The sequence below is a fragment of the Mauremys reevesii genome, linkage group 6 (genome assembly GCF_016161935.1).
Source record: "Mauremys reevesii isolate NIE-2019 linkage group 6, ASM1616193v1, whole genome shotgun sequence".
In the NCBI taxonomy this organism is placed as follows: Eukaryota; Metazoa; Chordata; order Testudines; family Geoemydidae; genus Mauremys; species Mauremys reevesii.
The window spans coordinates 73,135,395-73,159,149 of NC_052628.1; the positions used below are offsets into that span (position 1 = coordinate 73,135,395).

Below are 23,755 nucleotides of genomic sequence, written 5' to 3' on the forward strand. Positions count from 1 at the left end.
TGAGAAAATATATATAACTACCCCCCTCCTGGAGCATATAAGAAGTGAGGTAATATGAAAAGGAGATCTGACCTAATGCCTGGCCTCCTATTTCTTGTCCATTTTCCTAGATTTTCAGCCGTCTCTTTGCTTTGAGACTTTTTCATTTAACTTATTTTGTGTTCATTACCAATTGTTTGAAGTAGTATCCCTTGCATTCCCTGTTTAGTCCATATCCTAGCTCATCTGTTCAGCTTTGAACCCCTTACTTGTCAATAGATTTCAGTCCTTTTTGTAATTTTTGAAAACACCTGTTAATGTCCCCTTATTAGGCTTATTCTCATTAGAAATTAGGACAATCTCCCTTAGTGCGGTTCTGCTTTGAACAGTGACCCTGAATGACACCGGTGTCTCCATGAATGCCATTTAGGATCAGATCCTCAGCTGGTATAAATCAGCATGGTCTCTTGAGCACATAAATGCTGGAACTAGTGGGGCTGGGGATGCTGCCGCACCTCCCTGGCTTGATGTGGTTTCTGTCATATACAGAGTTTACAGTTTGGTTCAATGGCTCTCAGCACTCCCCACTATACAAGTTGTTCCAGCACCCCTGATTTAGCAAGGATCTACCTCCAGTGTGCTCTTTTAATAAAGATGATTTCTTGTTGCCAGTCCTTCAAGCTTAGTGTGGGCACTGGGAGTAGCAGTTTCTCTTTCTGCATCACACATATTTAAAGGCTCACAAGGCCAAATTGAGCCTTCAGTTATACCCTGCAAAGCCATTACATTCAATGGCTTTACATGGCTGTAACTGATTGGAGTTTAATAAGCAATCTTGTTTGATACACAAGGAGGAATAGAATCCATCTTCCTCTCCCATAACTGTAGTTGGTGTCTTAAGGTAACAGAAGTAAAAAGTAGTAAAACTTATTTTTATCACTGAAATAAGTAAATATTGCTGAGTATGCACAGGAAGCAAATCTTTATGTAAAATTGTACCTTCTTACACAAGTCATTCGACAGTGTAGGACTGCATTTTAACTTGTCCTCATAACTTAAATATCTGGTCTCAGTAATCTTCACTGGCCTCTTCTAAGGCAATGGTATAATGACCAGTACTTTATACTATATTCCAGATGGGTGTCTGAAGTGTGCTGCACTAACAGTATGTAATCTTGTGATTCTGTTCCTCTACTGATATAATCTAGCTTCTTATTTGTCTTTTCTATCTGCAACTGTGAACTGAGCTGACTTTTAATTACTCTTCCACAGTAACCACTAAATCATTTCTGTAGCGTGCTATGACTGTTCCGTTTTAGTATATACAGTACAGAAGAATCGTTTAATCTGCATTGGGATGATAGCCAGAGAATAGATTCAGTGCAGTATATTTCAATAACTAAACAATAGGTAACTGATGCATCTAGTAATTTTGTTCTAAGTATTGACATGGCTGGAGGTGTTTAAATCTGTTTATTGCTCAGAGGTGTGAATTGTGTTCATTTGTAAAGTTTTCACCAAAGCTGTTCATTCACTTTAGGTTATCTTTGAGTGTTCTACTGAAATTAAATTAATGGATCTAATTTTTATCTGTAGTTTAAACTGTTAACAGATCAAGGAGGTAGTGATTTATTCAGTGTAAAAGTCAGCCAATTCTGATTTATTTTTTCCATTTTGCTGTATGTGATGCAATAGATTTGTTAGATGCTCAAAACATGAAGCCCTCATTACTTTTTGTCGTCCTCTCTTTTCTACTGATCTGATGGTTAAGAAGAGAAATCCTGGCACCTCTAGCCCCTTTGTACATTATGGGGAACACTTATGGCATCAGCTGTTTTCTCTACTTGCTCTATCTACAGTGAACAGCTCCCATCAAATCCCCAGACTTGAAAAATATGTGGTGCCTGAAAGTGTCATGAAATTCTAGAGCCACAGTATATCACTGCCCTAAAGTATCTCTGATAAACAGGGTGAGAGGGGGTACGGGACTAGACTAGATGTACCACTGATCTGGTACTGTATGGCAGTTCTCGCATCTCTGGAAAACTAATTTTGATTGTATGAATGAGTCCCACTGAACTAGGCTGGGTTAGTGTATGTGTGTGTGTCATTCACAATGAATGTTGATAAAACTTTTATCCCACAGAGTTTCTATAATTTACAGAAATTGTGGTTAAAAAAAATTAGTTTATTGGGATTACTTTTATATTTTTATTCTTGCTTACCATGAGGCCACTTATACAGGGTGTAGAGGGAGCTATAAAAGCTCTTAGAAAAAGCTGTTGGAAAAAATTAAACCCCAAAGTTGTAACTTCAGGGTCCTGTATTTTGGGACCTTGTAAGGCTAAAATTGAGTTGGGTCCAACCAAGCCTGAGAATCTTCCCTTTGCAATGAATGGGATGAGATTCCTATTTCTAGCCCTGGACAGTTATGAGATACCTTTTAAGAAGGAGAATCCAGGGAACTACAGATGGGTCAGCCTCACCTCAGTCCCTGTAAAATCATGGAGCAGGTCCTCAAGGAATCCATTTTGAAGCATTTGGAGGAGAAGGTGGTGATCAGGAACAGTCAATGTGAATTTACCAAGGGCAAACCATGCCTGATCAACCTGATTGCCTTCTGTGATGAGATAAATGGCTCTATGGATATGGGGAAAGCAATGGGCTTTAGCAAATGTTTTGATGCGGTCTCCCACAGTATTCTTGCCAGCAAGTTAAAAAAGCTGGCTGTATCGTCAGGCTCAACAGGTAGTGATCAACAGCTCGATTTCTAGTTGGCAGCCGATATCATGCAGAGTGCCCCAGAGGTTTTTTCTTCAACATCTTCATTAATGATCTGGATGATGGGATGGATTGTACCCTCAGCAAGTTCGTGGATGACACTAAGCTGGGGAGAGAGGTAGATATGCTAGAGGGTAAAGATAGGGCCCAGAGTGACCTAGACAAATTGGAGGATTAGGCCAAAAGAAATCTGATGAGGTTCAACAAGGACAAGTGCAGAGTCCTGCACTTAGGATGGAAGAATCCCATGCACTGCTACAGGCTGGGGACTGACTGGCTAAGCGGCAGTTCTACAGAAAAAGAGCTGGGGATTACAGTGGACAAGAAGCTGTGTATGAATCAACAGTGTGCCCTTGTTGCCAAGAAGGCTAATGGCATACTGGGCTGCATTAATAGGAGCACTGCCAGCAAATTGAGGGAAGTGATTATTCCCCTCTATTCGGCATTGGTGAGGCTACATCTGGAGCATTGCGTCCAGTTATGGTCCCCCCACTACAGAATAAATGTGGATGACAGGGCATGGATCACTTGATGATAACCTGTCAGTTCATTCCCTTTGGGGCCCCTGCCATTGGCCACTGTCAGAGGACAGGATATCAGGCTTGATGGACCTTTGGTCTGACCCTGTATGACCGTTCTTATGTTCCTATTATATTAAAAGTAATAGAATGAAAATGTTGGGTGTTTGACTGTATCATTATTATTAAAAATGCACTATAATATAAAGAGGTCTTCGCTAGGAGGCAGGTTAAATAATATTTAGGAGCCAGTTGATGATAAGAACATTTCAATTGAATAAGAGCTCAAGAAAAAATAAAACTAGAATAGGTGATGATAAAATACTTTCATAAATACACAGGTTCAAAGATTGTATCAACAATTAACTGAAGGCCCTTGTATACAAAGCAGATTTTGTTATGAAAAAGGAAATAAGTGATAAACTATTGGCTCAAATGCTTAAAGGGATTCAAGAGCAGTGTATTATTCCAGCAATTAAAAACAATCTACAGAAGACAATTGCACACTCTAGTGATATATGTGCTATTTTGGTTGTTTATTATGAAAACCTCTATGCCTCAGATACTCCAAGCTCCTGAAGTTATCCAGAAATATCTGGAAGTAGCAAAGTTGCCAAAGACAAACAAAATTGATAAAGAAATTTTAGACAAAGAAATAACAGAAGAAGAAATCTTAGAGGTTAGCAAGTAGGAAAAGTGTTAAAAATTCCAGGACCTGACAGCTTTCCAGCTGAATTTTATAAGTATTTAAAGAAGTATTAGTATGTCCCTTGAGAGGTACCTTCAATATTATTGCATTAGGGGAGGGCTTCTATAACCTATGAAAGAAGCCACTGTTGTTATCCCTAAAGTTGGAAAAGGCCTTACCTTATGCAGCTCATATAGGCGTATCTCACTGCTGAATCATGACAGAGATTTTAGCAAAAATACTAGCTAGCCAATTGCAGTCTATGCTCTGAGTTTGTATGAATCCAGATTAAACTGGATTCACTAAGGATAGACATGTGAGACAATATTCTGATAGTGCTTGGAATCATCTATAATGCCAGATCAAAAAAAGATCCATTTCTTTTGTTATCATGTGATGCAGAAAGAGCTTTTGATAGAATAGAGTCAAACTTTGTGTCAAGTCCTGTCTCATCTGGTTGCTGGCCCTCAGATCTTTAAGTGGATAACTACTCTTTACACCAGCCCAAAAGCATCTGTGTGAGCTAGTGAGGTTAAATCTCCCCTGTTTGAATTACACAGAGGAACTTGGAGGGGATCTCCATTGTCTCCCCTTTTTTCGCACTGGCCATGGAGATTTTGCACAGAGGATAAGGAACAGTGAATTTATCACTGGAATAGAACTTGCAGGGACACAGCAAAAATAGCTTTATGAACAGATGACGTAATACGATTTTTCTCTGAACCAAATATTTCCCTAAAATTAGTTTCTAAAGAAATCTATTGCTGCAGGAAAACATCTGGATTTCAGATTTGGCATAATTTACTTTAAATGTTAGCTGTAAATTTGCCAGACTGAGATGTCATTCCTTCCAAAAATATTTAGGTACAGATGGGTAACAAAATCTATAAGATATCTGGGAATTCAGCTCTCAAGCTAGAAGAGCTCTATGATTTAAATAGCAAATCACTAATATTACAAATGAAAATAAGGTCTGGAGTGCTGTGGGAAGTATGCAATTTCTTGTTTGGGAAGAATAGCCACAGTTAGAATGAACACGTTGCCAAGGATTTCTTTTCTTGTTTAAAAATCTTTGTAATCCTTCTAGAAAAAACTCTAGCAGAAATGCAGAGGACGTTAGAATTTATATGGAGTAAGGGGGAAAGAGTGAGCACCGGTGCTTTGTATAGGAAAGCCATTAAACAGGGTGGATTAGCTAGCTGAAATATTCTATGGTATTGTCAAAACAGTTAGCTCAAAGCAGTTGTGGACTGGGGGACTCTGACACAGCCAAACTATTGAACAAGAAAATTGTGGCAGTGAAAATATCGCTATGTTACCAGGCATTAATAAAAAGTCACACCTTCCAGAAATGTATATACATCTTTTAGTGAAGACTACTCTGGATTTGGAATAGAACTAGAAATATACTATTTTCCCTCTCCAATGATGCCCATTGCAAATAATCCATTGTTCATCCAAATCACAAATCAGAGAGATTTTACAGATTGGGAGAGCCATGGAATCACAGAATCATAGAACCATAGGGTTAGAAGGGACAGCAAGGGTCATCTAGTCTGACATGCAGAATTACATATGGTTGGCCATCTATTCAGTAAAGAAACTTTTCTAACATACTTAGAAATCAAATCTAACTTTAACTGGCCCAGTCCCCCATTGTACCAGTACTTTCAAGTTAGGCTTTGTTTCTCAACTTTATAGAAAAGCTGTTTTATACAGAAATCTCATTTGAATAGAAGCAATGGTGTCTGATCAATTAAGGAACAGAAAAATAACTAATTGATATTAGTTTTTGCAGACAACTTTCCTAACCAAAATAGAGTCCATCTCTGACATGCGGGGAAAAGGATCTGGATATACAAATTACCCTGGATTTGAGCTTGAGATTGCTTGTCCTCTTTTCAGTCTGTAGCATGATAAAAGAACATTTCTTTACGATACCATTTCAATAGTACCTCAGAGCATGCAGGCCTTGGGCGAGGGTGAGATATTGGAGAAATTGTAGTGAAAGAAGAAATTTATATGCATATATAGCGGACGTGTCCAGTCATTAGAGAGTATTGGGATGACATTTGTAACTAAATATTCAGCGATTTGTGATGTTTGTTACCAAAGGATCACTTGGTAATTTTCCTGGGGCTTCCAAGTGGAAATGAGAATACTAAGCTAGTGGTACCTTCTCATTTGAGAAAGAAAAATAGTCCATCTATACAGGAAGTTGGTGATTATGGAAAATTCACACACCAACTGCAAACCAAGCAAAATAGAGGACAGATGCTTAGATATAAGGTTACCGTGTAGTCAAAATTCAGACAGTGTACTCGCCTTCAGGGGTGGAGGAGAAACACCTGTCCACTTTTTTGAATGTTAACATTTGATGGACATGCCTGCTCTGTTAAATATATGTAATCAGAGCTCAGTGTAATAAAATCACTAGAAATAATTATCACTCAATTTTAATAAAATCAGTAGAAGTAACATAGGTGTAAGGATTGTCACTGTGTAATATAACGCCCTACTAAAAAGAGAGATCTGATGCTAATATTATTGTATGTCTTTTTAAACAAAAACTCACTGTTGTAGAGATTTTGTTTCTGATATTTGCATGGGCAAGGATTTGTAAACCTGTTTACGTCCGAATTAGTATTAAAAAAAAAGGGGGGGGGGGCAAGAAAATACAATATACAGCAGTCTATTCAATAAAGTGGCGAACTTTTTAAAATAGAAGTTGCAGCTTAACTCTGTGGAGTGTGAGTTCCTAATAAGTTTCAAGTTATCTGACGTCTATTAGATTTTTTTTTAATTAGGGCTGTCAAACAATTAAAAAAATTAATTGTGATCAATCGCAGTTTTAATCGCACTTTAAACAATAATAGAATACCAACTGGAATTCCTTATAAATATTTTTGGATGTTTTTCTACATTTTCAAATATATTGATTTCAGTTACAACACAGAATACAAAGTGTACAGTGCTCACTTTATATTAGTGTTGATTTGTACTGTAAAAAACAAAAGAAATAGTATTTTTCAATTTACCTCAGACAAGTACTGTAGTGCGATCTCTTTATTGTGAAAATGCAACTTATAAATGTAGATTTTTTTTTAATAACTGCACTCAGAAACAAAACAACATAAAACTTTAGAGAACTATACACCCACTAAATCCTACTTCTTGTTCAACCAATCACTAAGACAAACAAGTTTGTTTACATTTGTGGGCGCTAATGCTGCACACTTCTTATTTACAAAGTCACCTGAAAGTGAGAACAGGCATTCATATGGCACTTTTGTAGCTGGCTTTGCAAGGTATTTAAGTGCCAGATATACTAAACATTTGTGTGCCCTTTCATGCTTCGGCCACCACTCCAGAGGACATCCTTGTATGAGGTGAATTGAAAAAGACTGTTTCTTTTGTTTATCTTTTTTACAGTGCAAATATTTATAGTAAAAATATATATATATAAAGTGAGCACTGTACACTTTGTATTCTGTGTTGTAATTCTAATCAATATATTTGAAAAGGTAGGAAAACATGCAAAAATATATATAATAAATTTCAATTGGTATTCTGTTAACAGTATGATTAAAACTGCGATTAATCACTGTTAATTTTTTTAATCGTGATTAAATTTGAGTTAATCACGTGAGTTAATTGCTATTAATTGACAGCCCTACTTTTTATAATTAAAATTGTTTTAAATATCCAAAATGTTTATCAGCAGCAGTGTACTTGATTTCAGAAATTTGTCGTTTGAGAATTTTGAGAAAAGCATACTGCATACAGTATCCATTATCTTTCTCTGTATGCCTTGGTGCTGATTTTCATGTAAGTTTGACTTTAATGCATAACATTCACGTGAGCTTTAATACCTTTATAGTTCTAAGCACATCAGTTATGTTCATGATTGCCTCATGGTAATGTAAAATCAATATCACATAATTTTCTTCAAAGGCATGACCAAGGTTAAAGTAGGCAAGGAAGATTCATCATCTACAGAATTTGTAGAAAAAAGAAGAGCTGCACTAGAAAGGTAATATGTGTATTTATATTTACTGCATTCCCCTGGTATATTCATGTACTAAGTAGGCTCTGTATGCCCAGTCTGATCCAGCAGCTTGTACAGTTCTTGGGCTGCTAGATCAGATCCACACAATCTGAATTTTCTGACTGAAGTATGGCCAATTCATTTTACTTTTTAAATTCAGTTGCAACCTAAAAAAAAAAGTAAATAACAACAAAAACATTCTAAGTTGGATGCCATACTAAAGAGACTTGAATGAGAATGATACCTTAATGATTTCCTACCTTTTCAAATATATTGATTGTGGCAGGACCAAGCAAACCTAGATCGTCCCTGACAGGTTTTGTCCAACCTGTTCTATAATATAGATGGCATTGTTCATTTATAACTACACTGCATGCTGTATAGTAGTACTGTTAAGTCAGAGCCAAACATGACAGGTCCTTGCCCTAAAGGGCTTACTAGGGTACTGGCCAAAAAAAAAAAGACATCGGGACAAGACAGGACATAGCATGAGACTGTTGTTCAAGCAGCAATAGATCTTTGTGTTCCAAGAAAAAGCAAAAAGTAAATTTCTCAAAAGAAAGCAAACATCAGAGCTGTAGATTCATTCATCAGTTACTGATAACGTCACTCATCAAGGGATGAAGCTAAAATTGGTTGCCTTGTACTCCTTAGGTTTCTTGGCTTTTCTTTAGCATACCCATGTCTTCTCATTTTCAGTTGCTTTGGTTTTGTAACATTCTCTTCTTGGTATATGTAAACAAGACTTCTCTTAGTGATTTTTTTCATAATAGTTTTTGGCACAGGCAGATAATCAAATGCTGGGTGTTTGATATCAGCTTAGGTTTTTGGGGGGGTGCGAGGGGCCGGTAACAACATACACAAACATGATTGGAAGTCACAGCAGAGAGGCAAAGGATTGAAGGGGCATGGAGACTGAACTATCTTCTAACCCTTAGAGGTGATTCCTCCACCTCAGGGGGCTTGAGCATATTGGCAGAATGATTAAGGGAAGCTTGCACTGCTGCTTGCTCTGTGGATAAGGACATTTCCAGTGCTGTCAGGAGCATTAAATTGTTTTAAGTTATCTAATATTTTAATTTTTAAAATCATAGGTATCTACAACGAACAGTAAAACACCCAACCTTGTTACAGGATCCTGATTTAAGGCAGTTCTTGGAAAGTTCTGAGGTATTTACGGTTTTTTTGTTTTTGTTTTTTTTAAGTTCTCCTATTTGTTGTCTAGTTAATAATGGTACTTTATACAAAGTAATATATATTCTCATCTTTAGATATGGAGACTTGGTCCCATAATTTCTTGTGCATTAAGATTAGATTATATCTTCAATGGGATAAGATGTCTCAAGGTACAAAAACAATGAGCCACAGAATCTCTTGCCTTTACCTCTTATTAAAATGTAGTGACTGAAGTTAACTGACTGCTCGCTAGTTTATGGGAAATAAATTGTTCTTCCCAGCTTCAAATGGACAAATGTCCAAGTCACTAAAATACACATGGTACTGCTGTTGGCTGCTTTCAGCAGAGAGTTGAAGGATTAAACTGGCATGGAAACAAAATTATCCTCTCACCTATAACCCCTAGATGGGATTCCCCTGAGGTCAAGGTTGAGGTTTGTTGGTGGGGGTAATATGGAGAAGTTTGCATTGCTGCTGGCCACACTATATCTGTTCTGTGGATAGAGCACTTTGGTCACCAGTGCTGTCAATCTAGCACATTTCACAAGCATTAAATACACTTAGAAAATCTGTATATATGACAACAGTCAGTTTTATGGATGCACATAATGTATCTGCTGTAATACTTACTTGTCTAATAAGGCCACATCATTATCCTAGTCACGTTACCCCTACCATACCAAAAGAATCACATCACTGACATGTGCATCATTACTGGATAACTTAAATACTAATTCTAATTCTCATGACATTCCTGTGAGAGGTAGGTTTCAAGACTTAACTTACATTTAGAAATTAATGTACACAAATACAGCGTGCTCATTTGTACACAACCAAGATACTATCTAAAAGATTTTCATAATGTATTGAAATATTACTATAGCATCTCAATGTATTTATCGTTTTATACTATATCTAAGCTTTTCTGTCTGTTTTAGTAGCAGTTTGCTCTCTATAGCATATAGGTGGCCAGTTAAGGCCTTTGGCTATTTCGTAACAACTTTTGACAAATAGGGTGTTTGTTCCATCTAAATGTAAAGGTACAGAAGAAAAGCAAATGGAAAGTCTATATTTTTCAGTTTTCCTCTGAGAATGTAAAAGTAGTAAATTTGAGAAATTAGGTTCTACTATATTGAAATATATGAGAGTGAAGAAAACACTACATCCTTTTCAGTCCCTCTTGTGCCCAGTTAAACCTCCAGCCTTTTAACCGGTTTGTTTGCCCTTATTTGTCATTCAATTCCAGCTGCCGAGAGCAGTTAACACCCAGGCTCTGAGTGGAGCAGGAATATTGAGGATGGTGAACAAGGCTGCCGACGCTGTCAACAAAATGACAATCAAGATGAATGAATCGGATGCAGTAAGAGCTGATTTTTCGACTTGAATAATGAGACAAATTAATGAGGCTCAACAATTGCATTTTAAGGCTGTAGGAGTAGAAAATGGGATATTAATTTACTTATTGGCTTGGGTTCTCAGCTGCATCAGTTGACCACCATGGTTGTACATGGTTAATTTGTTCCTTTAAAACAAGGAATGTAGTTTGTTATTGGTAACGTAATTCGTACTGCTTGTTTTGTTTTTTTTTCATCTTTTGCCAGTGGTTTGAGGAAAAACAGCAACAATTTGAGAATCTGGATCAGCAACTTAGGAAACTTCATGCCAGTGTAGAAGCCTTGGTCTGCCACAGAAAAGGTAGGCTTTGTTTTAATCTGGGTGTTAATTTTAGTGCCCAGGAGTTAAAATATTTTATTAAAACAAACGATTTCATATCTGTGTTAAATTGAATTTTACTATAGACTTGCAACTAATACAAGTTAGCCAGAGACTCAAAGTATACTGTGGTTTAATACAAAACATACACTAACTTTCCAACTTAAAATTACCTTCATTATTTTATTTAAACTTATCAAACATTTTGGAACTTCTTTTGTATCCCTCAACTTACATTTTATTACCCCAAATGTATACAATTCCTATTATACCCATTAAAAAAAAAATTTTTAAAGGTTGCTTTGATTATGGCAGTGGATTCTTTTCTCAAAAAGACTTGTTTGATTAGTACAAGCTTTGCAAGAGTGAACTGTCTGCTGATGGTACAAAACATGGGTTATATACAAGTTTATTCTACAGGTGATTACCGATTCTGTTGTTAACAGTTACAGGTAAAGCTAAAGCAATTACAAAGGACATATTTGTTTTAGAACAAGGTTGAAGTTTTAACAGTTGATGCAAAATGACTGTGTAGGTAAGATAGGTCAAGAAATGCTTTGTTGTGCATCCTGTATGTCTTATAATGTATAGTTTTTTACAGTGTAAAAAGCAAGATTATGAATTTACAAATTTAAACAAAACGAGAATAAAAATTATTACGTAAATATATGTTCAACATGGTCAGATAAATGCTGCTGTTGAAACTAACCCTTGCATTAAGCCAACTGTACTAAGAATAAGTCGTCATTGCATTTAATTTGTCTTTTAAAAGTAAAACTTGTCAGCTGATTTTTTTTGTCTTCTCAAAGTGAATGGGATAGAGAAGAGAGAGCTTAAACCATGGCAGCTCTTCAGCCAGACAGGTTTTTTGTGTATTGGGCTTAATAGTGCTACAGAGTATCAGTTTTAGATTATCAGCAGCATCTCCCTAACAGAAAGATGGAAACATAACCTTTTTAAGACAGTAAAATCTTAGTTTACAGCACATTGTAACATTTGAGAATGTAGCAAAACTCCAGATAGATGTGAAAACACAAAATACAGAATCTTTGTCCCTGAATCACACTGGAAAATCCTTTAATGATATGTATTCTTCCTCTTACATACCATAACGCTGGCACTGCTAAGAAGAATAGACAGTGGTGTCAAACGGGAAAGGACTTTATTAAACTCTAAGCAAACATTAGCAAGTGTCTACAGAGCATGCTAAGTGACTGAAAAATTGGTGTACTTCAGTTTCAAAACTTTTACCAAATGCACACTAGTCCTTGTGCCAAATATCAAACTAGTCATTTTGCTGTAACCCTATATTAATATTTTTTCCACAATTGGAAGTGTGGAATTTTATCTTAAATTGCTTTCCTAAATCTCAAATGAGGAAATTTTGGTCATGTTTAAAAAAATTTTAATACATAAATAAATAAGACATTGATTTTCAGGCAGAGATGGCGTTAACACTTCAGCCCTAAAGATAAATATTTCAGGATGCTATGAACACATGAAAATGGAAACTTGCTTTGGTACTGTATAGAGAGTGTGATCAGTGGCTGCTAGAATTTCAAATAACTACCAAAGTTATTTTTTGAAAAAGCCATAGATACATATATTTATTTAAATACCTGAAAAGAGGAAGGAAAACTTGAGTTTTAAAGTTACAAATATTTATCATCATTAGCCCTATTTGTGGTGCTGCTTTTTACAATCCATTATACCTTAGTTATAAGTTTGTCAAGTTTCCAAATAGATTACCTGTGACATAAGTTAACATGCACATAGGCAATTGTTTATCCATCCTGTTTGTATGAATTAACTCGATACAGCATGATTATTTAAAATGATTTGCATAAAATTAAATATGAAAATATGTGTAAGTATTTTTGAAGCTAATGTTGAAATATAATAATCTTTTACTGGATTCATATTATACTACAAGTAGGTCATCTTTCATATATTGGTGTAAGTGCACCTAATTACAGAGGCACCACCCATATGATTATGGCAGCCTTTTAAAACAGAAAACTGACTTGCCCGCTCTTTACCATGAGATTATAATAATTGAGGGTGGAGGGCGAGGAGGAGGCAGCGTGTATTCTGCAGCAAGTACCCTTAAACTCAGTGTCAGTGTTAATTTATTCTCTCATGAAATAACTTCATTCCTTTCCACCCTGTTTCCAAACATGTGCATCTGTGCTTCATAGCTGAACATTCTTATTGAGATAAAACTAGTAAAGACATATTTTCAGTTGAGCATTTTTGAGCATAAGTTTTTTGCTTTACTCTCCAGGCAGCCTGGCTCCATTCACTTGGTCTTTGTTCTTGCAGTGTTGCCCAGTCAGCCTACCTCAGAACTTCCTTTCCCCCGTGTGCCCCAAGGAAGTGGGGAGCATAGCCACACTCAGCTACACATTTCCCTAGTTCCCAAGGCCTCAGGTGATGCACTGTTCTCCAGGCAGCTTATTTTATCAATCTAGATTTTTGGCTCCGTCTGCTCCTGGCTATCAGCTGGGCTCTGGCTCTGACCCCCACAGTGCTCTATTGCCTGGCTCCATAGAACTGTGCAACGAGTGTGCACTGTAAGCCAGGTAATTTGCCCTTTGTGGGAAAAGCTGGCGAGTGAGCGAAAGCTGCAGCCGGGTCAAGGAGATAAAGAAAAACGTGGATCACCTAGCCTGAGCAGATAGTGACTTCTGTGGTCACAGAATCAGAGAGTCCATGGGACCCTGAGTGAGGATGAAAGATAATGCCTCTCAGAGCTGTTGTTTTGAGCTGTCTACACACCCAACGACAACAGTATATGGTTTTTAAACTCAGTTCACTATTTCAAGATTTTTCTCAAAACCATGAAGACTAGAAACTTATTTTTTCAATGAAAGCTGAGATTCTCTAGCATAGTTCTGCAGTTCCACAGAATACATCAGGACACAGATGATGATGATCACAAAATTTTTTACTCATAATTCAGGAGTAGAATTTTACAGAACAGGATTACAGGATAGGCATAAGGGCTGGCCTTCACAGGCCAATGCTTGGGCATTTGAGCCTAATGTTTTTACTGTTATCTTGAATTTTGTTTTGAATTTTAAATTTGGAATTCTAGGATCCATAACTGTTTTTCAAATAAATTGTTTTATCTTCATCCAGATTTGTTTGCTTAAGAGAAATATTTGAATGTATACAGTTCAGGCCAAAGCACAGAAATGGAAACCTTTTAGTTTCCTCACTTTCTCCAGCCCCAGTACTTAACGATTTCTTCCACTTAGAGTTATATACTTGATCCAGATACACCATACTCCTTGACATGAGTTTTGCTGCAGAGAAAGGGAAGTACTTAACCCCCGTATATGGTTATTTCTCAGTGCCTTGTTTTTGTTTTTGCTATATATGCTTTGTTTTCTCACAAGCTTTGGAAAGGGTAAGTTAAAAGTGTAGATATATTTTCAGAATTGTATTTAGGTGGAAAGTTGAATTATTTTAAACACAGGCCTATCTCTGGGGAACATGGGTGGCCTTGTCTCAAGAACCAGTCTTTGATAATCTATCCTTTCTAATAGGTAATTTGTAGCCTCATTATAAACTCTAGGAGAAAACCAGAATACTACCTACTTACTCCTGGGGGAATTCTGCACCACAATATTTTAAAACTCTTCATATTTTATTTGTCAAAATAACACAATATAATCATACCAGTTTCAATTATTTTGGTAATGTATTTCAAAATACCTGTCAACAAGCATGTCTGTAACAATACAGACAAAAAAAAAAAGATTCAGGAAATGTTTTTTGACAAATAGATTCTTTACTAGGCATATTAAGACAGAACTTTGAGTAATTCATTTAAACTACAATACAGAAATGTATTTCCTGAATCTCTCAGAAGCAGTGCAAAAGCTTGGGGGGAATCGGGGGTAATGGAGGAGCTGAGGGAGAGGGAAAGAGCCTGGGAGTGAACCTGGAGGGTTGTTAGGTGTGGGTAGGAGAAGTATGGAACAGGGTTTATTTTTGTGGGAGGATTGTTAGGGAGTTGGGTAGCCTCCCTTATGCAGACCCTGGGGTTAACCCCTACCCTCTCCCATTTAGTCAGGCACATCTGCCCCTGTCCCCATGTGGCCCTGCAGCCCTCCTCCCATTCAGCCCCTGGCTTAGTGCTGTCACTTGCTCCCGAGACCAGTACCAGGTTCACAATGGCTTTGGTGGCACCAGGCCCACGCTTGGAAGGGGCCCACAAAAGGTTAATCCAGCCCTGGCCACAGAAGAGTCAGCAACTTCCCAGTGATGACTGAAACACTCAGTAGCCGAGAGACTGAAGCGCGCAGGGACTGGATATTGCAGGATGTACTGAGAATTGTAGTTTGAACGTCGCTGTGTTCTGCTGGGGCCCTGGAACCTGCATTGCCAGTTGCACTACTAGTCCCAGAATGCCCTGCGCCATGCTGCCCGCAAGGAAATGGTCTGGTTCAGGAAGAAGGTTCCTGGAGCTGATCCCGCTGCACCCTCCCTCTCCCATGGGGCACAGGATCGGGGCTCCTGGCTTGCTCCCCCACCCCTGTGTCTCCACTGCTCTCCTGGGGTGTGAGTCCCAGTGTGCAGCCCCCTGGCAACCCTGATGCCCGGCTGTGGGCTCCTGGGCACTGACTCAATCCTGCAGCTTCATGGCGCAGGGGTGGGGAGTGGTGGTCTGTGGTCTCCAGGAGCAGGAGGGGTGGTGACAGCCGGGCTGGGTAGTGCTGGCTGCCACGCCCCCCTGCCAGTGGGAATGCCCAGAAATGCGTTCCCCCTGGACTCTGGGGAGGGGGCGCAGCACAGTTTTTGAGGGGAAAGGGATGGTTGTGGGGCAAGTCCAGGTGCAATGGGGGAGTTGGCGGTGACTCTAGGTAGGGGGGGATAGAAGAAGTGGAGTGTGAAAGTGGGGGTTGATGGGTCAGAGGGTGAGGAGAGTCTGGGTTGAAGGTGGGAGGTTGGCTTGGGGCGGGGGCAGCAGAAAGGAGGGAGATGATAGCCCTGGGGTGAAAGTGTGGGGGGCGCAGTAGCAGGGAGATTGAGGAAAGCCTTTGTGTGAAAGTGGGAGTTAGTTGGGTGGAGTAAGGACAATAGGAGGGATGGGAGAAAAGCCCCGATGTGAAGGTTTGGGTAGGGGTTTGAGGCTGGATTGTGGTAGCCTTTGTGGTAATGTGTGTGCATCTCTGTGGCCCTTTCTCCCTGCAAAAGATGGGCACCAGCAATTTTCCTCCTCACATTGGTCCCCAGTAATTTTACTGTTTCACTTGGTCATGAGGGGTGGTGAGGCAAAGGGAGAAATAGGCTAAAGAAACTAGCTTTTTAAAAAGTTTTGTAAACATTATTGTATCAAAGTAGAAAATGAAGCTTTCAAAAAATGTATTTACGAAACATAACTTTGGGTGGAGAAGATGGTGTTGTGGAGATGCAGGTGCAACTCCACTGACTGCTACATTCGGGCTTAATATGGCTCATAAGTGTACTAATTAAGCACTTGTGTTCAGGGACCCAAGCAGGCCCTGAGTGCTTAAACAAAAAAGACAAACTAACAAATAACCCCCACCCACACAAACCAAATTCAAGAGTATCCTGGATATATGGATGCTAGCCCAGTTTATCTATGGGCCAAGTGGAGGTCTCAATCAAGTGTGGCTTCAAATATGTTATGTTTTTGAATAAATGTTTTCATGCCCATCCTGGCAGTATTACATTTACTATGGCACCAGTGGTGCTGTCGCACCAGGCCCACACTGAGAAGGGACCCACACATATATTTGGCACCGGGCTCACAAAAGGTTAATCTGGCCCTGCCTGAATCCATGCCCCAGTCTGTCTCTCGGGCACCCATTCCCCCCCCTTCCCCCCACATATTAGCCTTTCTGAACCACAGTCTGAGACTACCCAGCAACCCCATGTGCCCTGCTCCATCCATCCCGTGCCTCCTCACCTGGTCCTGCTGTGAGGAGTGCAACCTCTTTGCCTCCCTCTCCACCGGATGGCTGTCCTCTCTCCTGGCTCCACAGCAGACCTTGATGGGCGAAAGGTATATCTGCAGCGTCTCTCCAGCAGAATCTATATTCTTGGAGGGGGAAAAAATCTGCAGGGGGATGTGAATTGTGCACAGTGGCTTAGACTTCCCCCAGGAGTAACATCTGAAAAACTTTCACACTGAATTTTACTCTTGTCTTTCAGAGCTTTCAGCCAACACAGCTGCCTTCGCTAAAAGTGCTGCCATGTTAGGTAACTCTGAGGACCACACTGCTTTATCTAGAGCTTTGTCTCAGCTTGCAGAAGTTGAGGAGAAAATAGACCAGTTACATCAAGAACAAGCTTTTGCTGACTTCTATGTGTTCTCAGAACTGCTCGGTGACTACATTCGTCTTATTGCTGCAGTAAAAGTAAGCTCTCTTTTAAAAATGCAACCTGTTTATCTTGCTGCAAGACAGGATTTATGTTGAAGGTCGCAATTTCTTCACAGGCTAAGAATGCATGGGCAATAGAAGGGAAAGTAAATGCAGAACTGTTGCAAGGAGAGCTGTGACTTCAAGCTAGCGTTGAAAATCGCTAGGGAGAAATCCCCCTCTTCTGGTATTGATGCATCCCACTATATAAGCTGTTGTGTAACGTGGATTAATCAAATTCAGGTTCTCCAACATCCCAAACATTGTATACACTTAAATGGAGAATTTATATAAGTGAATGATAGTCCTAGGAAGTGTTTATTGTATAAGGACATTGTACTGTTTAGCATGGTGTGCTTATTATATTTAGGTACATAAAATATTAGCTTGTAGTGGAACACAAGAGTTTTATGGGTCTGTACTTTAAGACAAAAGGTTTTTTTTTATGTGCCTAGAGGCCTTAATGTGAGATGCCAGAGACACAAAATATCAAATTTAGCTCTATTAGAACTTAGAAAGCATTGTAGGAGTGTTCAGTGAGGGTGTAAACTGTGCTATCTGGTACCAGTAGCTTTTGATTACTATTGAAACACTCTTTTACATCCTCAACAAGTAATTTATTTGGATGTATCTTTCAACATTTTATCAGAAGTTATGTTTTGGTTTAGAAATTACTTCAAGCTTATGAACACTTAAAATTTAATTCTTACTACGTTGATCTGTTTCCACCAAAACATGTTACCGGACAGCTGAGTGGCCTATAAAAGCAAAATCGGTGGTCTAAATGCAGATTCTAACAGATTAGTATTATTGTACTAGCTCTCCTTAATTGACAGCCTTGTCAACAGACTTGGGAGAGAGAAAGGACTGAATGGTTATGGAGACTAAACTGTATGTTCACAGGAGATGGCCCCTTGCATGTATGCCTTAGTCTGTGAATATATAGAGGACTTCATTCTGCAGTAGTCAGATAATTTTTCTAATACAGTTATTATGAAAGGTAAGACAGTTGAATTGGGAGACATTTGCAAGATATCTGATGCAGAGTAGGTCTTTACTTAGTCATTTCCAGTTCCTTAATTTTGCAGCACATTGACATAGTTAACATGATACTTTAAAAAAAAAAAAAAAAATTCTGTTGCACTATTACACTTACAGGGTGTGTTAGATCATCGAATGAAATGTTGGCAGAAATGGCAAGATGCTCAGGTCACTTTACAGAAAAAACGTGAGGCTGAAGCAAAGCTCCAACTTGCCAACAAACCTGATAAACTGCAGCAAGCTAAGGATGAGATAAAGGAGGTAATCATTAAGTTGAACGCCTGACTACCTATTTATATTCTGAAGGCCTAAATTTTCCATTGATTCATTCATCAGCATAATGCACTATTTTTATATGGATTTTTATTTATAAATCACTTACACATTTGCTATTTTCCATGTTTACTGAAATTGTTAAAAGGAATGATATTAATTAAATAAAAATGTGCACAATCGTTACACCCATATGAAATCTGTAAGGTGCTTTTGTTCTCTCTTACAGAATGGGCTGGGGGGGGACAAAAACATGGAAAAGTTTAAAAACATTCTTTACTGATTGAGTCAGTTTACTTCTATGCAGTCAAATGACTGTCTTCTGGCTTCTAAAACCAAAATGTATTGCTACAGTCAATTTAAAATAGACTATTTGAAAACTATTTCCATGTTTTCCTTATTGGTGCAACGTTTCCGCCTATATATATACATGTGCGTATATATGTGTGTGTGTATATCTATGGTATAATTTCAGTAAAAGTACTTAAATATAACATGTTGAAGTTTGTCATAATTTATACACTTTTTCTGTCATGCTTCACCAAGGAAATTGAAGAGGTAGGACAATTTTTTTTTTAAATTGAATTAATACACATACTCTAAAAGAATGTGTACCAGCTTTGTCATCCAATTGTGGGAAAACATCACTGCATAAAAGAGCTTAAAATCTTCAGTTGTTTTGTTTGGCTGCTTCATTGGTCACTAATCACAAGCTGCTTTGTTTTTTCTGCACTTTCACAGTGTTTTGCCTATTAGACTTGAGGAAGTTTACAAATAGAACTTGGCCTTCTCCACAAAATATTATACCACCCACTGGCTCTCCTGAGTTATTGACTTTTAGGAGAATCAGTGATTGTCCACAGCCATGTTCTCAATGGCTGCTGGACAGTTTGGTGACGTCACTGCCATGCACAAACTCAAAACAGTGAATTACCAAAAAGAGGAAACTCTCTATGCTAATTACACCAAAAAAGATTTTTAAAAAATTCTATTGATTTTACACCAACAGAGATGAAGGACAGGGCTGGCCTACTTGGCCCCAAAGCAGGATTCCTTTTTTCCCACTAGGAAGTATTTCTTCACAGGAGAAAGATTTGTTGCAGAAACCACAATTCCAAACATTGATTTAATTTTATTCAGGTTATTGAGCCATACTCAGATAGCTAAAAACCACTCCAGAGTGTGCATTAATACTCCTTGTTAACTTCTCAGGCATGATGCTGAAGCCCATGAGGGGCAAGATCCTCACTTGCATCTCAGCCTCTTTATACCAGGTAAAAGGACTGGAGTGGCATATAGGGACCCTAAAAGCTCCATTTCCAACCAGGGAAGGATTCCCCTGGAACTGTAGAAGATGGCTGTAAGATTGACCTCCATTGACCCCTTCTCTCTTCTCCTCCACCCCCCTCCCCCCCCAGTACAGAGGGCATGCTGAGCGCAGGGCTGGCGGTGGAAGATCTGTATTAGAACTGGGATACAGTACTGTAGAGATACTAGGCAGTGCTGCAGCCCATAGGTTAGCTCAGGGAGGCTGCCATAACTTGACAGGTCCCCAGGCATGCCTAGGGGCTTGTCTATCTGAAAAGCTATTGTGTGGCAAGCTGGGGTAAATCTACAGCTCACTAGCATGCCACACACTTAACTGGTCATGTAGACCATGCTACCGCACACTAGAGTGCATTGACCTTACACAGCCAGTTACTGTGGTGCATGCTAGTGCACTATAGATTTACACTCCAGCTTTTCATCTAGGCAAGCCCCAAGTTAATGCTGGGAGTCTCTCCAGAGCAGCCCAGGAGAGGGATGGTGCAAAGGTGGCTCAAAGCCAAACACTGCACTCTAGGCTTTGAATTCTGTAGTGCACCACTTAGCGGCAAGCATAGAATCTCCCCTGAGGTGTACATCAATAGCCTACTGAAGCATGTCCTGTTGTGGCTTATTGCCTATTCCATGTCAGAATGGGCATCTGAACAGTAAAGATAAAGGAAATTAGAATAAATGTACATAAATGTTAACTTTTTTTATTTTGCTGTATATCTCCAGCTATAAAACTGTTCAAGCATTGTTTCTTGATGCAAAATATATTGCCGTCATCCTTTGCTATGGTCTTAGTACTGAAAATCACCTTTTTTATAGAATTATCTGGGGAGAGGGAATAGTATTTTCCTGTTGGCAACCTAATATAGATTGATCTTACTAAATTTTTGGTATGTTTGACCTGTTGGTTGGTTTACAGAAAGATGATTGTACCAGGCAGCTGATCTCCCTCCCTCCCCCCCCCCCATGCTTCAGTTACATCTTGAAACTAAATTTGTCAAACTCAACCTCTGAATGTTTCTTAAAACCTGAAGCCTCTTTGTATGAAAGTATAACAGGCTGCAAGCATTGAGAATTGCAAGTCTTTTTTTCTATCTTCTCAATATACAATCAACAGCAGCTGTGCACATTGTAGCTCAGTTTGTGCAGGCAAGAGAGCAGATTCTGAAAACTGACTACAGCAGTTATGGACAAGGTACCATACCTGGCAATGCTGTACGTTGAGTTCTTTGATGGAGTCAACAAACATGTGGACAAGGGTGATCCAGCGGACATAGTGTACTTAAATTCCAGAAAGTCTTTGATAAGGTCCCTCACCAATGGCTCTTATGTAAATTAAGTTATGGGATAAAAGGGAAGATCCTTTCATAGATTGAGAACTGGTTAAAAGACAGAGAACAAAGGGTAGGAATAAACTTATTCATAAATGATCTGGAGAAAGGGGTAAACAGTGAAGTGGCAAAGTTTGCAGACGATACTAAACTGCTCAAGATAGTTAAGACCAAAGCAGACTGTGAAGAACTTCAAAAGATCTCACAAAACTAAGTGATTGGGCAACAAAATCTCAAAAAATATATACTGGCTTTAGAAAAGGTTCAGAGAAGGGCAACTAAAACGATTAGGGGTTTGGAACAGGTCCCATATGAGGAGAGATTAAAGAGGCTAGGACTTTTCAGCTTGGAAAATAGGAGACTAAGTGGGGATATGATCATGAGTGATGTGGAGCAAGTGAATAAGGACAAGTTATTTACTTGTTCCCATAATATAAGAACTAGGGGCCACCAAATGAAATGAATGGGCAGCAGGTTTAAAACAAATAAAAGGAAGTTCTTCACACAACGCAGTCAACCTGTGGAACTCCTTGCCTGAGGAGGCTAGGATTATAACAGGGTTTAAAAGAGAACTAGATAAATTCATGGGGGTTAAGTCCATTAATGGCTATTAGCCAGGATGGGTAAGGAATGGTGTCCCTAGCCTCTGTTTGTCAGAGGGTGGAGATGGATGGCAGGAGAGAGATTACTTGATCATTACCTGTTAGGTTCACTCCCTCTGGGGCACCTCGCATTGGCCACTGTCAGCAGACAAGATACTGGGCTGAATGGACCTTTGTTCTGACCCAGTATGGCCGTTCTTATGGAGCTTTCTCCATAAGCTAGGGATAACTAGTGATCCTGAACCAGGCTGTATATGGCAGTGAAATATTAATGGCATGCTACTAAGTATGGCAACTTAAGGTTTTTAAACTTTTTAGGTAATTTAGTTTAATTGGATGCTCCTTTTACAGGCAGTGTCATCAAAGGTTTCACTAAAGGATGTTTTAACTGATATAGGAAGAGTTTGCTGTGAATAATGGGCTCTTGCTAACAAAACTTTCAAGTCTGTATAATCTGCTCTAAAGGAGGAGATATTACTAAATGATAGAATTTTTTGGCATTCCTCAATGTAAAATATAGTTGGATTGACATGGCCACCACCTTGAATTTCCCTAAAATGTTGCTTTGTCAAATTTAAATTAAATACTCTTACTTTTCAACTCCAAGCAAATAGCATTTTGTTGAAATAAAATGCTTTCTCTCCTTAATTTATTAGTGCTGGTAGATTATAGATAGAACTGTCTACTTATTCTAGGTATGTGAATGAGTAACGTCATGTCTTATCTATGCACGTTTTTCCTTTGCCAGTGGGAGACAAAAGTTCAGCAAGGGGAGAGAGACTTTGAACAGATCTCCAAAACCATACGCAAAGAAGTGGGAAGATTTGAGGCATGTATAACTGTTTTACAAATTCAGTGACATTCTCATTTGCTGTAATGATATAATAGCAATATGGTATTCTAAAAAATCTGTTATTTACATTACTCTAACAGAATTAATCTATTTCATTTATTAACAGAAGGAACGAGTGAAAGACTTTAAAACTGTTATTATCAAGTACTTAGAATCATTAGTGCAAACACAACAGCAGGTAAGCTAAACTTTGTGGAACTCATTCCAAGGGTTTTGTTACTAACCTAAAATGATGCTCTGACTATGAGAATTTTTCAATTATAAATGTTGTTAGTAAAATTTAGTAAAATTAAAAACTGACCTCATTCTAGGTTGGATTTGGAGGGGTGGGAAGGAGACAGCACTACACTTATATGAATATTGGTGCTGTCTTTCATCCACATTACGACTGGTAACCTTTTTTTAACTTCCCTCACTTCAGTATATTTACAGGAGGAGAAAAATGCTCCTAGTCTTGCTTTTTCTGTCACTAATTAACTGAAGTAATTTAGTCATGTGTGGATGGGCTGTAGACAGTTTGCTTTTTCTTGAAACAGCCACATTGGACTTGTATGCAAAAACTGCAAGAAAATATAGGTACTCTCACTCAAGACACTTGTATGCTTCATAATCTCAAAAGTAAAATTGGAAGCATGGAATTTTTTTAGTCATAGAGTGAAGTGTTTATAAATTATTATGGAAGGGGTGTCTATTTTAGTTTTAGAAATTGAGTGTTTGGATTTTAGTTTATTCACCTGACAGATATAAATGCTGAATGTGGAACAACAGTAAAATTACCTTAAGAGTAGGTTCAGTTCCCATGTGCGTAATGTATAAATGCTATTTCAGATGGAAAACCTTCTTTCTCGTTACATGTAATGTATCCTAATCCTCCATTTTACATGAATCCAAATTCTTTCAAAGTATCTCACCCCATCACATTTGCTAGAAGTGGAGTGGGAAATCTGCCTAGAGGAGAGCTACTTTTGTAAATATATGCATGCTTATTGTGTAAAGACAAATGACTGAAGTGTCAACTTTTAGAGATTACTCCATAATAA

General features: G+C 38.5%; 1 protein-coding gene across 2 annotated transcripts in view; it reads left to right on the forward strand.

Annotated features, from left to right (window-relative positions):
* SNX2 (sorting nexin 2) overlaps positions 1-23,755 on the forward strand; it is a 48,664-nt gene that overhangs the window by 24,621 nt on the left and 288 nt on the right. For both annotated transcript variants that reach the window (XM_039544197.1, XM_039544196.1), the window contains exons 7-14: positions 7,921-7,999; positions 9,109-9,184; positions 10,437-10,550; positions 10,792-10,885; positions 17,090-17,295; positions 18,457-18,600; positions 22,611-22,691; positions 22,822-22,893. In XM_039544197.1, the coding sequence (XP_039400131.1) occupies positions 7,921-7,999; positions 9,109-9,184; positions 10,437-10,550; positions 10,792-10,885; positions 17,090-17,295; positions 18,457-18,600; positions 22,611-22,691; positions 22,822-22,893 (866 nt within the window). The remainder of the gene's footprint in view (positions 1-7,920; positions 8,000-9,108; positions 9,185-10,436; positions 10,551-10,791; positions 10,886-17,089; positions 17,296-18,456; positions 18,601-22,610; positions 22,692-22,821; positions 22,894-23,755) is intronic.